The 14,691-nt window shown below is 47.1% G+C and overlaps 1 protein-coding gene across 20 annotated transcripts in view; it reads right to left on the reverse strand.

Annotated features, from left to right (window-relative positions):
• Positions 1 to 14,691, reverse strand: part of LOC110498640 (type II inositol 3,4-bisphosphate 4-phosphatase) — a 284,799-nt gene that overhangs the window by 80,162 nt on the left and 189,946 nt on the right. For 19 of the 20 annotated variants that reach the window (XR_016488810.1, XR_016488813.1, XR_016488812.1 and 16 more), the window contains one exon: positions 376 to 490. Coding sequence is in view for 14 of the 20 variants with exons in the window: in XM_036954244.2 (XP_036810139.2) it covers positions 376 to 490 (115 nt within the window). In the remaining 6 variants the exon portion in view is untranslated. Of the gene's footprint in view, positions 8 to 375; positions 491 to 14,691 lie in introns of those variants that run through there. The other variant, XM_090210365.1, reaches the window with a different exon arrangement.

The following is a 14,691-nucleotide window of genomic DNA, read 5'->3' on the forward strand; positions in this document are numbered from 1 at the left end:
GATGTATGACGCTCCCTCTCTCTAATTCTCTAATGCTCTTTGTGCACATAATCACACACAGTATTCAGGCTGTCTGAGCCAATGGCTTCTCTGGCTTGCGCTCTCTCTCTCCCCCACACACACGCAAACGCCGTACGCACACACACATGATAAACATATGCAGTATCTAAGAGTCCCTATCCCACTCTCGCCCTCTCGTCACACTCTCCCCCCCCCCCCCCCCCCCCCCACACACACACAGGATCCAAGGGCTGTAAGGGCTTGATGAATCTTATTGGGCCACTTGAGCAGTGACAGACTAATCCTGCAAGCATTAGTGCTAGCCGAGACATCTGGAGGGGAACGACTCTCATACACACACACACACGTCCTCACCTTCTGGGCCTGCTGCACATCGGCCGTGATGTGATCCATGTCCCCCTCCTCCATCTCCCCCATGTTCACACGGCTCACCAACACTGTCCCCACCGCCAACACACCATCAGAAGACCTGGGGGAGAGTGGACAGAGTGTCAACTACGGGAATGAGAGAGAAAAGAGGGCAGAAGCGAGAGTGAGAATAGAGGTGTAGATGGAGCAGCCAATGGGACAGAGAACAGAGGTGTAGATGGAGCAGCCAATGGGACAGAGAAGAGGTGTAGCTGGAGCAGCCAACGGGACAGAGAAGAGGTGTAGCTGGAGCAGCCAATGAGACAGAGAATAAACGTGTAGATGGAGCAGCCAATGGGACAGAGAATAGAGGTGTAGATGGAGCAGCCAATGGGACAGAGAAGAGGTGTAGCTGGAGCAGCCAATGAGACAGAGAATAGACGTGTAGATGGAGCAGCCAATGGGACAGAGAATAGAGGTGTAAATGGAGCAGCCAATGGGACAGAGAATAGAGGTGTAGATGGAGTAAATAAGAGAGGAACAGACAATGAGAGGTCAAGAGAGACTGTAGGCTGGAGTTTCTCAAGAAATGTTTGTTGCAGTTGCAAGTGACATCATCTCAATCAACTTTGCTGATACACGAAGCAACTGAAACACCATTGAAATGGCATGCAACAATGTGGTTTAAAAATTCTAAACCAATGATATCTGTTGCATTACATTGTGATTCAATAAGCTATAAAAATAAAAAGTGTGGCACACTACATATATAAACTCCCAGGCATTTATTGGGTGACTCACCTCATTGTGATTTTCACAAATAATTTGTTTATCGAACCTTTTCGTTAATGATTTAGAAAAAAATTGCTGTCTATACAATGTAGCTAGCCAAATTGAAATTGCCAGCACTGTTCTAACTGGCTAGCTAGCTATCAACTAACTAACCAACAACTAACCAGCAACTAACTAAGCTTAGGCTAGCAACTAACTAAGCTTAGGCTAGCAACTAACTAAGCTTAGGCTAGCAACTAACTAAGCTTAGGCTAGCTAGTTCAAACTGGTCTGGGTTTACTTAAAAAAATTAAATGTATTGACAGCCAAACCACATACATAAACCTTTACTAGCCATGATGCCAGTATCTATTTATAAAGTTTCGGTTTAACTAACTATGTCGCTTCTATCAACCTTGATGGCGGTTCCGGCAGCAACAGGCAGCGTGAGCGACAGCTGTGTCGACATGACAACTGGGTCGGAGTTCTGTACCTTCGAATGGATCACGCGACAAAAGCATTCGTTTTGATTGAGTTGCTTGCAGCGAGTTTCATAAAAGTTGCAACTGATCTGGATGCCACCAAGTTGCAGATGAATTTGCTTATCAGTTGCTGGGGGTGTTGCATGAAGCTTCGTGTAACCCCAGCACATTGTGGTCAAGTCATTGTTCTCCCTCCTTCAGTGACAGATACAGAACAGATACCACCGTTCTCATATTAGGGAGCCCCAATTACTTTTCTAACCATGATCTGATGGGAAATCCATTGCCAGCAGTAGTTCGTCACACACACACAGGCACTCGCACACGCGCACACACACACTTAAATGAACAATTCTACCTGGGTATTAGGCTAGCAGCATGTGATCTAATCCCCCAGTCAGATTGATCTAGCGCTAATGGGCCTGGTCCCTCTCCCAGTGGACAATGAAGGGCTATCATGATCACAGCCAAAGCCTGGGGTGCGAGAGGGAGAGAGAGAGCGAGGGGGGAGGAGAGGGGGATGACACCCTGGGGAGAGAAGGAGAGGGATGGTGAGGGATGGAGAGGGAGAAGAGAGTGATCTGGAGAGGTACTCTGGGCCTGGAGAGAGAAAGAAGGGGATGCTACCCCGTGGAGAGGAAGGGAGGGATAGTGAGTTGAAGGACGGAGAGGGAGAAGAGACTGATCTGAAGAGGGACTCGGGGAACTGCAGCAGTGGCGTTCTCGCTCAGAGACTCATTTACACACGGCGGTCCCTTGCTACACAGAGAGGATATAAGTCTGTTGATGGATCCCAGGACCCATGCCAGACATCTGCTTCAGTGTTTATCTTTCTTGGTACCCCCACCCCCCACCCCAACCCACCTCCTCTCCCACACATCCCCCTCTCCACCACACAGAGAACATTCCGGAAAGTCACCCTGACTTTGAGTAAACATGGTCAGTCCAGATCGAGCCGCTCGTTCCCTCGGCTTTATAATGGAGAAAATGAGATGAGCATGTCGTTGTTTTTAACACCTGTTGCACAGCTAGCAGACCACCACCGTTACTGCAATGGGGCAACAGTGTTCCACCTAGGTACACTTTCCAGAATGCTTGAGCCCCTTACCATAATGAAACATTGCACTTAAACAGTGTAGGCTTTAAAGTCCTACTCCTAATACTCCATGCAAGGCTGTAAACTCCTGCTCCAGTCTCATTTGCAGATCATTTATCATGTGATAGACTTCACAAAAGGCACATCTCAATAGGTGGTCCAGGTATCCTCTTTTGTTCTCTATGGCTCCTCAAGAAAGGGGAGAGGCTGATGACATCACATCTCCCCACCAGACCAGCTCCTTGAAGTTTGCAGCTGTGGCTAAAAACAACACTATTTTGCTCAAACATTTTTTTTGCCTTTTAGTGTGTGTACTTCACTGTATGTATATTTGGGATATTGCTTTCCAACAGTAAAAGTAAAACAAATAGCTGGAGAACGTCTTTAAGGTAATTGATTTATGTGTGGGGGCGATGGGAGATGATGTCGTAGTTGTAGACTGTAGCTTGCACACGGATGGGGGGGTGATATGTCATATACTTGGCATCTTTAAAATACCACGCTTTCACAGTTTTTCTGACATCAGTTTGTGTGTGTGTGTGTGTGTGTGTTTGTGTGTGTGTGTGTGTGTGTGTGTGTGTGTGTGTGTGTGTGTGTGTGTGTGTGTGTTTGTGTGTGTGTGTGTGTGTGTGTGTGTGTGTGTGTCTCTGTGTGTGTGTGTGTGTGTGTGTGTGTGATAATTACCATTATAGCTTAAAGGCAGGTTAAGGAGAGGTTGGTTCAAATCAAGCGAGCGCGCGAACAGAAGTTGCCTTCCTGACAAGATGGTTGTACCGAGCAGCGCAGCTACAATCTATCTGTTAGAGCTGTGATTGACCTCAAATGACCTTTGTAGCTGCCTGCTGCGGAGCGCTGCCGGAAAAAGAAGATGGACAGTAAATAAGCTCCTCTCCTCCATCCTCCCACGATTTCTCCACCTCCTCTTCCTCGGTTCTGGAGTTGGCATTGAACAGCATCTACAGATTGCTCTGCCCGCCTGTGATCTCCCCGCTCAACTGTCCTCATCTACTAATTGGCCCAGAGTTCACTTTTTGTGACAGTGCTTAAATCAGAGCAGCTTCGTTAAAGAGACAAAAAAATGATGTGCTTAAAGGGACACTTGGATGCCGTTTGTAAAGTAAACACTGGTATGAACGTGCATTGGTTCTGGAGTTGATGAACATGAGGGGAAAAAATTGGTGAGGTATGTCTTTCAAGTGCCTGTCGCATATTTGGAATTGTTCACAAAACAATTAGTTATTAAGGACGTTATTATTGCATTTTTAAGGGTGATTTATTTTGTAACCCTTCTTCAGTTTGCAAACATGTCTCAAAGTGACACAAATCTGTACTAATTACTCATACTAGTCTGGGTGACGAAATGCAAGTCACTCAATTTAGTCCTTCAACTTTATTCCATCAATGTGTGCTTTATTTTGAATGTATTAACCTAGAAGTGCTTTAAATATGTATCCTATCGTGTGGTGTTTCGGTTTATTTCTTATTTCCTTATTTGAGCGACTTCCTTTACTTGGTTAATCTCCTTTTCAGTGTTTGTCTAGCTGTGTGTTAGTCAGGGACCTGAGTCATAACCCCACACCTGAGGAGAGGAGCATTGTTCAGAAGATTCCAGCCAGCAATGGAAGAGGACAGGTGACACAGGCCGTGCTCAGTGTCTGGGGAGAGGGGGCCGGATGAGTGTGACCAAGCTGTGCGCACAGAAACATCAGCTTACAGAGAGAAACACAAGATTGAACTTCACTCAATTGTCTAGAGCAGTGGACACCAACCGGTCGATCGCTATCAACTGGTCGATCTTCAAGACATTCCTAGTCGATCGCCAAACATTTCTGTAAAAAACCCAATGATAAAGCCTTGTGTTCCTATTTTTTGGTTTGTTCTTGGGCTGTTGAAGGAAGGTGCACCTGATTCAGCTGCCCTGTGCGCCGGGTGGATTAAATGTTGCCATTTTGAACCATTTCCTGTGTCTGAAGGTGCAAACTCTGCCTTCCTGGCGGGCCCAGAGAGCAAATCAAGTGCACTATTGGCCTACCACTGGCCAATCAGATGGCTCAGATGACCGTGTCTGCAGTAGCTCAGCAGGCATAAAAGAAAGCTACAGCAAAATTGATACTGTGAGATTTCAAAACATTTAAAACCATGACTAGAGAGAGACTGTCAACGAATACAGCAAAGAGCTACTCAGCCCGTACTTTACACTGATCTGTGCGACATAAAGAAAATCTGAGCTGCCATTTGTGTCATTTGCTTTGAACTGGACTGTGTTTTCAGCATGAGCAGCCCTGTCTGAGCAGCAAACAGCCGCGGTGCCACCGCCCTCCTACAGTCCTGTCTGAGCAGTAAACATCCGCGGTGCCACCGCCCTCCTACAACCCTGTCTGAGCAGCAAACAGCCGCGGTGCCACCGCCCTCCTACAGCCCTGTCTAAGCAGCAAACAGCCGCTGTGCCACCGCCCTCCTACAGCCCTGTCTGAGCAGCAAACAGCCGCGGTGCCACCGCCCTCCTACAGCCCTGTCTGAGCAGCAAACAGCCGCTGTTCCACCGCCCTCCTACAGTCCTGTCTGAGCAGCAAACAGTCGCTGTGCCACCGCCCTCCTACAGCCCTGTCTGAGCAGTAAACATCCGCGGTGCCACCGCCCTCCTACAGCCCTGTCTGAGCAGCAAACAGCCGCGGTGCCACCGCCCTCCTACAGCCCTGTCTGAGCAGCAAACAGCCGCGGTGCCACCGCCCTCCTACAGCCCTGTCTGAGCAGTAAACATCCGCGGTGCCACCGCCCTCCTACAGTCCTGTCTGAGCAGTAAACATCCGCGGTGCCACCGCCCTCCTACAGTCCTGTCTGAGCAGTAAACATCCGCGGTGCCACCACCCTCCTACAGCCCTGTCTGAGCAGTAAACATCCGCGGTGCCACCGCCCTCCTACAGCCCTGTCTGAGCAGTAAACATCCGCGGTGCCACCGCCCTCCTACAGCCCTGTCTGAGCAGTAAACATCCGCAGTGCCACCGCCCTCCTACAGCCCTGTCTGAGCAGTAAACATCCGCGGTGCCACCGCCCTCCTACAGCCCTGTCTGAGCAGTAAACAGCCGCTGTGCCACCGCCCTCCTACAGCCCTGTCTGAGCAGTAAACATCCGCGGTGCCACCGCCCTCCTACAGCTCTGTCTGAGCAGCAAACAGCCGCGGTGCCACCGCCCTCCTACAGCCCTGTCTGAGCAGCAAACAGCCGCGGTGCCACCGCCCTCCTACAGCCCTGTCTGAGCAGTAAACATCCGCGGTGCCACCGCCCTCCTACAGCCCTGTCTGAGCAGTAAACATCCGCGGTGCCACCGCCCTCCTACAGCCCTGTCTGAGCAGCAAACAGCCGCGGTGCCACCGCCCTCCTACAGCCCTGTCTGAGCAGCAAACATCCGCGGTGCCACCGCCCTCCTACAGCCCTGTCTGAGCAGCAAACAGCCGCGGTGCCACCGCCCTCCTACAGCCCTGTCTGAGCAGCAAACATCCGCGGTGCCACCGCCCTCCTACAGCCCTGTCTGAGCAGCAAACAGCCGCGGTGCCACCGCCCTCCTACAGTCCTGTCTGAGCAGTAAACATCCGCGGTGCCACCGCCCTCCTACAGCCCTGTCTGAGCAGCAAACATCCGCGGTGCCACCGCCCTCCTACAGCCCTGTCTGAGCAGCAAACAGCCGCGGTGCCACCGCCCTCCTACAGCCCTGTCTGAGCAGCAAACATCCGCGGTGCCACCGCCCTCCTACAGCCCTGTCTGAGCAGCAAACAGCCGCGGTGCCACCGCCCTCCTACAGTCCTGTCTGAGCAGTAAACGCTTGTCACAACCAGTTGCCGTCAGAATCAGGTTGCTGGAATTTTCCCAAGCACAATTACGCCTCAAAACCCATCTGTTTTACGCCGGAGGAAAGAGCTGTTTTGTCAGATATTTCACACTTCATCAACAAACAAAAAATTACGCTTCGATGTCTGCACTTGTTGCAAGCGTCTCTCTCTCTCTCTCTCTCTTTCTCTGAGTCATTTCAGTACTTCTCCTCCTGTGTGGTTTTTAATTGAGGGGAAAGCTGCATTCATCGTGGAGGCCGGACAACGTTTTCTCTCTCCTGTTTTCTGTTTCTCCGTGTTCTGTAGTGATTCTGAAGTGGCAGGTTTAAGTACGTTATCTGGGAAGGAATGACTAAGGAGACTATTGAGCCCCATCACTTGATTAATGGATGGTATTCATCCACTGTATCGTGAGGAAGGTCAGTGACTGTTCCTGTTTTCTGTCCTGACATCTCCCGCTCTCATTCAATTGTCATCGATCCACACTTGGCTTTTGAATAACCTGACGTGGATGTGATTTAAAATAGAGTTGTCGTCCCCACCACATACGCACACACAGACACACACACGCATACAATCCCCAGCAAACACACTCTCACTAACACACACACACACCACACAATCCCCAACAAACACACTCTCACTAACACACCCACACGCCACACAATCCCCAACACACACACACACACCACACAATCCCCAACAAACACACTCTCACTAACACACACACACACACCACACAATCCCCAACAAACACACTCTCACTAACACACACACACCACACAATCCCCAACAAACACAATCTCACTAACACACACACACACACACACACACACACAATTCAATCTATGCACTATGAAAATAATCAAACAAGGCCTGTGTTGAGAACAGTCGGCACGAACCTGTATGTTTGGGGAATAGTGATTTTTATTTCCCCAGAAAACCAAAGTGGTAAATGAGTGGGTTGACAATGCTAGTTAGGTGAAGGTGTGTGTGTGTGTGTGTGTGTGTGTGTGTGTGTGTGTGTGTGTGTGTGTGTGTGTGTGTGTGTGTGTGCACGCGTTTATCTTTTTTGACGTGTTTGTACATGCGTGTGTATGTGAGTCACTGACTGTGTGGTTGGGTTGCTATAAAGAGACAACTATCTGCAATATTAATATTAATATTAAGCTGATCTACCCCCCCCCTCCCCAAATAAATATAAACCCATCACTTTTCTGTCTTTGCCATCTTTAGAATTCAACAAGATGTCATTCCAAATTACCGTAAGGACAATATATCTGTTTCTATTCCAATCTCACCCTAACGAGAGAAACAGTTCTTAGTGACAGAGATGAGTTAACATGGACTCTGGCTTTAATTGTAAGCCCCGCCCCTCTAAGGCAACATCCCACGGTGTCATTCCCTCATTCTACGGTGTTTTACATGAACCAGGGAGATGTAGATAGCCCTCGACCCGAAGGGCTCAGAGGAAGAACACTTGACAAATGCTCAAGTATCGCCCAGAAACCACTTTCTCCATGTTAATGATGGATTATAGAGTGTGGACAAATGAGCCAGTCAGACTTGGGACTGCCCTAATTCTCTGGAGAGATATTACACACATAATTCACTGTACTGCAGCGTAGCGTAGCATGCTGGGTATTTTAATGCATGAATTTTACATTAAAGACGACTAAAAATAGTGGGAGTTTGTTTCTGGTTTGTTCTAGTTCTCTGCAGATATCACACAAATACTTTACTGTACTGTTCCATAACATATCGGAACATTTGAATCATGACTTTTACATTCAGTCCTATTAGTTGTTTTTCTTGTTAAAGTCTATCTACACTTTAACTGGGGATTTGTTCATCTTGACTTTCACATTTCGACATGCTACTACTGCGTTAGTTTGTCTGTCTAGTTTCATCAACGGGCATGAAAAGGTCACAATTCTGTTAGTAGGTTTTAGTAAGGCAACTGGAAGCCATCCAACTGCAGATCAGTCTGTCTGTACAGCGCCAGCCCGGCTGGTGGGTCCCAATGAGATCCTGGTGACCTGCTTGAACAAAGCCTGCAGTGTTGTCACATTGATTGAGGCAGTTCCCCTGAGCACTAAACCCAATTATTGCAGAGTCACGTAAAAAAAGAGCTCATTCATTCCCAATGAGTGTCTTTGCAACCCTCTTCAGTCCACTGCAGAGGATTCTACAGGGAGGCTGGTTTCTCCATCAACACGACCCTTATGGTAACATCTGACCTGAATGACCATGTATCTATAATTAGCCACCATCCAGATTTATATAGGTCAAAGATCCAACATGGAGTCAGACAGATATCCTACTAGGCATATAGTTATGGGCCTTATAGCGTCTTCACTAGCTGTATAGTAGCCCTATATCTTCCTGGATACAGTAGCACATCTTTTCCATGTCTGCATGACCACTCCCTCTTGCGATGCGCGACACAGTTCTTAACATGTCCTGAAGGGACTCAACCAACAAACTCCACTTCAGTTGACAAGGAGGAGTAATAGTGGGAGCAAAAAGGAAACTAGTTTTTCTTTAGGGTCCTGCAGTGTATTTCTATCTTATTTTTAGCGTCCCGCGGCTAAAGCTTTAGGCCTCTTAAGGGGTAAGCTAAAGTGCTTCGCTGTACTTCTGTTGCTGTCAGGTTTCTTGGTCTCTCTCTGTGGGAGTGTGGGGACTTTGACGTTTCCGTGGAACTTTCCCCTCCCCTGTACTCTCAAGACGCCATTTCAGGGGACCTCTGTGGAGCCGAGACAATTGCCTGTCCTTTCACTCTCTCTCTCTCTCTCTCTCTGTTTCTATATGTGACGCTCTCAATCTTGTGGTTGACAAGAAGGCATGTTTTCGTGGAACTTTCCCCACCCCTGTGCTCTCAAGACGCCATTTCAGGGGACCTCTGTGGAGGCGAGAAAATTGCCAGTCTCTTCACTTTCACTCCTGCTCTCTCTCCTCTCTGTGTTTCTGTATGTGACTCTCTCTCCTCTCTGTGTTTCTGTATGTGACTCTCTCTCTGTTTCTGTATGTCACTCTCTCTCCTCTCTGTGTTTCTGTATGTGACTCTCTCTCTGTTTCTGTATGTGACTCTCTCTCTCCTCTCTCTGTTTCTGTATGTGACTCTCTCTCTCCTCTCTGTGTTTATGTATGTGACTCTCTCCTCTCTGTGTTTCTGTATGTGACTCTCACTCTCCTCTCTGTTTCTGTATGTGACTCTCTCTCTCCTCTCTGTGTTTCTGTATGTGACTCTCTCTCTCCTCTCTGTGTTTCTGTATGTGACTCTCTCTCTGTTTCTGTATGTGACTCTCTCTCCTCTCTGTTTCTGTATGTGACTCTCTCTCCTCTCTGTGTTTCTGTATGTGACTCTCTCTCTCCGCTCTCTGTTTCTGTATGTGACTTTCTCTCTCCTCTCTGTGTTTCTGTATGTGACCCTCTCCTCTCTGTGTTTCTGTATGTGACTCTCTCTCTCCGCTCTCTGTTTCTGTATGTGACTCTCTCTCTCCTCTCTGTGTTTCTGTATGTGACTCTCACTCTCCTCTCTGTTTCTGTATGTGACTCTCTCTCACTCCTCTCTGTTTCTGTATGTGACTCTCTCTCCTCTCTGTTTCTGTTTGTGACTCTCTCTCCTCTCTGTTTCTGTATGTGACTCTCTCTCTCTCCTCTGTTTCTGTATGTGACTCTCTCTCCTCTCTCTGTTTCTGTATGTGACTCTCTCTCTCTCCTCTCTGTTTCTGTATGTGACTCTCTCTCCTCTCTCTGTTTCTGTATGTGACTCTCTCTCTCTCCTCTCTGTTTCTGTATGTGACTCTCTCTCCTCTCTCTGTTTCTGTATGTGACTCTCTCTCTCCTCTCTCTGTTTCTGTATGTGACTCTCTCTCTCCTCTCTGTTTCTGTATGTGACTCTCTATCCTCTCTCTGTTTCTGTATGTGACTCTCTCTCTCCTCTCTCTGTTTCTGTATGTGACTCTCTCTCTCTCCTCTCTGTTTCTGTATGTGACTCCATCTCTCCTCTGTGTATGTGACTCTCTCTCCTCTCTCTCTGTTTCTGTTTGTGACTCTCTTCTCTCCTTCTGTTTCTGTATGTGACTCTCTCTCTCCTCTCTCTCTCTGTTTCTGTATGTGACTCTCTCTCTCCTCTCTCTCTGTTTCTGTATGTGACTCTCTCTCCTCTCTGTTTCTGTATGTGACTCTCTCTCTCCTCTCTCTGTTTCTGTATGTGACTCTCTCTCCTCTATCTGTTTCTGTATGTGACTCTCTCTCCTCTCTGTTTCTGTATGTGACTGTCTCTCTCCACTCTCTGTTTCTGTATGTGACTCTCTCTCCTCTCTGTTTCTGTATGTGACTCTCTCTCTCTCTCCTCTCTGTTTCTGTATGTGACTCTCTCTCACTCCTCTCTGTTTCTGTATGTGACTCTCTCTCCTCTCTGTTTCTGTATGTGACTCTCTCTCTCCTCTCCTCTGTTTCTGTATGTGACTCTCTCTCTCCTCTCTCTGTTTCTGTATGTGACTTTCTCTCTCCTCTCTGTTTCCGTATGTGACTCTCTCTCTCTCCTCTGTTTCTGTATGTGACTCTCTCTCTCCTCTCTCTGTTTCTGTATGTGACTATCTCTCTCCTCTCTGTTTCTGTATGTGACTCTCTCTCAACTATTCTCTGTTTCTGTATTTGACTCTCTCTCTCCTCTCTCTGTTTCTGTACGTTACTCTCTCTCTCCTCTCTCTCTGTAATATTATGTGACTCGCTCTCTCCTCTATTCTCTGTTTCTGTATGTGACGCTCTCTCTCCTCTCTCTGTTTCTGTATGTGACTCTCCTCTCTGTTTCTGTATGTGACACTCTCTCTCCTCTCTCTGTTTCTGTATGTGACTCTCCTCTCTGTTTCTGTATGAGACTCTCTCTCTACTCTCGGTTTCTGTATGTGACTCTCTCCTCTGTTTCTGTATATGACTTTCTCTCTCCTCTATTCTCTGTTTCTGTATGTGACTCTCTCTCTCCTCTCTCTGTTTCTGTATGTGACTCTCTCCTCTATTCTCTGTTTCTGTATGTGACTCTCCTCTCTGTTTCTGTATGTGACTCTCTCTCCTCTCTCTCTGTTTCTGTATGTGACTCTCTCTCTCCTCTGTTTCTTTATGTGACTCTCTCTCTGTTTCTGTATATGACTCTCTCTCTCCTCTCTCTGTTTCTGTATGTGACTCGCTCTCTCCTCTCTCTGTTTCTGTATGTGACTCTCTCTCTCCTCTCTCTCTGTTTCTGTATGTGTCTCTCTCTCTCTCTGTTTCTGTACGTGACTCACTCTCTCCTCTGTTTCTGTATGTGACTCTCTCTCTCTCCTCTCTCTGTTTCTGTATGTGACTCTCTCCTCTCTGTTTCTGTATATGACTCTCTCTCTCCTCTATTCTCTGTTTCTGTATGTGACTCTCTCTCTCCTCTCTCTGTTTCTGTATGTGACTCTCTCCTCTCTGTTTCTGTATATGACTCTCTCTCTCCTCTCTCTCTGTTTCTCTATGTGACTCTCTCTCTCTCCTCTCTCTGTTTCTTTATGTGACTATCTCTCCTCTCTCTCTGTTTCTGTATGTGACTCTCTCTCTCCTCTCCTCTGTTTCTGTATGTGACTCTCTCTCTCCTCTCTCTGTTTCTGTATGTGACTTTCTCTCTCCTCTCTGTTTCCGTATGTGACTCTCTCTCTCTCCTCTGTTTCTGTATGTGACTCTCTCTCTCCTCTCTCTGTTTCTGTATGTGACTCTCTCTCTACTCTCGGTTTCTGTATATGACTTTCTCTTCTCTCTGTTTCTGTATGTGACTCTCTCTCCTCTCTGTTTCTGTTTGTGACTCTCTCTCCTCTCTGTTTCTGTATGTGACTCTCTCCCTCTCCTCTGTTTCTGTATGTGACTCTCTCTCTCCTCTTTTTTTTTCTGTATGTGACTCTCTCTCTCCTCTCCTCTGTTTCTGTATGTGACTCTCTCTCCTCTCTCTGTTTCTGTATGTGACTCTCTCTCTCTCCTCTCTCTCTGTTTCTCTATGTGACTCTCTTTCTCTCTCTCTCTCTCTCTCTCTGTATGCGACTCTCTCTCTCTCTCTCTCTCTGTTTATGTATGTGACTCTCTCTCTCTCTCTGTTTCTGTATGTGACTCTCTCTCTCCTCTCTCTCTCTCCCTCTCTGTATGTGAATCTCTCTCTCTCTGTTTCTGTATGTGACTCTCTCTCTCTCTCTCTCTCTCTCTCTCTGTATGTGACTCTCTCTCTCTCTCTCTCTGTTTCTGTATGTGACTCTCTCTCTCTCTCTCTCTTTCTGTATGTGACTCTCTCTCTCCTCTCTCTGTTTCTGTATGTGACGCTCTCTCCTCTCTGTTTCTGTATGTGACTCTCTCTCTCCTCTCTCTCTGTTTCTGTATGTGACTCTCTCTCTCTGTTTCTGTATGTGACTCTCTCTCTGTTTCTGTATGTGACTCTCTCTCTCCTCTCTCTGTTTCTGTATGTGACTCGCTCTCTCCTCTCTCTGTTTCTGTATGTGACTCTCTCTCTCCTCTCTCTCTGTTTCTGTATGTGTCTCTCTCTCTCTCTCTGTTTCTGTACGTGACTCACTCTCTCCTCTGTTTCTGTATGTGACTCTCTCTCTCTCCTCTCTCTGTTTCTGTATGTGACTCTCTCCTCTCTGTTTCTGTATATGACTCTCTCTCTCCTCTATTCTCTGTTTCTGTATGTGACTCTCTCTCTCCTCTCTCTGTTTCTGTATGTGACTCTCTCCTCTCTGTTTCTGTATATGACTCTCTCTCTCCTCTCTCTCTGTTTCTCTATGTGACTCTCTCTCTCTCCTCTCTCTGTTTCTTTATGTGACTATCTCTCCTCTCTCTCTGTTTCTGTATGTGACTCTCTCTCTCCTCTCCTCTGTTTCTGTATGTGACTCTCTCTCTCCTCTCTCTGTTTCTGTATGTGACTTTCTCTCTCCTCTCTGTTTCCGTATGTGACTCTCTCTCTCTCCTCTGTTTCTGTATGTGACTCTCTCTCTCCTCTCTCTGTTTCTGTATGTGACTATCTCTCTCCTCTCTGTTTCTGTATGTGACTCTCTCTCAACTATTCTCTGTTTCTGTATTTGACTCTCTCTCTCCTCTCTCTGTTTCTGTACGTTACTCTCTCTCTCCTCTCTCTCTGTAATATTATGTGACTCGCTCTCTCCTCTATTCTCTGTTTCTGTATGTGACGCTCTCTCTCCTCTCTCTGTTTCTGTATGTGACTCTCCTCTCTGTTTCTGTATGTGACACTCTCTCTCCTCTCTCTGTTTCTGTATGTGACTCTCCTCTCTGTTTCTGTATGAGACTCTCTCTCTACTCTCGGTTTCTGTATGTGACTCTCTCCTCTGTTTCTGTATATGACTTTCTCTCTCCTCTATTCTCTGTTTCTGTATGTGACTCTCTCTCTCCTCTCTCTGTTTCTGTATGTGACTCTCTCCTCTATTCTCTGTTTCTGTATGTGACTCTCCTCTCTGTTTCTGTATGTGACTCTCTCTCCTCTCTCTCTGTTTCTGTATGTGACTCTCTCTCTACTCTCGGTTTCTGTATATGACTTTCTCTTCTCTCTGTTTCTGTATGTGACTCTCTCTCCTCTCTGTTTCTGTTTGTGACTCTCTCTCCTCTCTGTTTCTGTATGTGACTCTCTCCCTCTCCTCTGTTTCTGTATGTGACTCTCTCTCTCCTCTTTTTTTTCTGTATGTGACTCTCTCTCTCCTCTCCTCTGTTTCTGTATGTGACTCTCTCTCCTCTCTCTGTTTCTGTATGTGACTCTCTCTCTCTCCTCTCTCTCTGTTTCTCTATGTGACTCTCTCTCTCTCTCTCTCTCTCTCTCTGTATGCGACTCTCTCTTTCTCTCTCTCTCTGTTTCTGTATGTGACTCTCTCTCTCTCTCTGTTTCTGTATGTGACTCTCTCTCTCCTCTCTCTCTCTCCCTCTCTGTATGTGAATCTCTCTCTCTCTGTTTCTGTATGTGACTCTCTCTCTCTCTCTCTCTCTCTCTCTCTGTATGTGACTCTCTCTCTCTCTCTCTCTGTTTCTGTATGTGACTCTCTCTCTCTCTCTCTCTCTTTCTGTATGTGACTCTCTCTCTCCTCTCTCTGTTTCTGTATGTGACGCTCTCTCCTCTCTGTTTCTGTATGTGA

The sequence above is a fragment of the Oncorhynchus mykiss genome, chromosome 19, assembly GCF_057628025.1.
Source record: "Oncorhynchus mykiss isolate SJ-2025 chromosome 19, ASM5762802v1, whole genome shotgun sequence".
In the NCBI taxonomy this organism is placed as follows: Eukaryota; Metazoa; Chordata; class Actinopteri; order Salmoniformes; family Salmonidae; genus Oncorhynchus; species Oncorhynchus mykiss.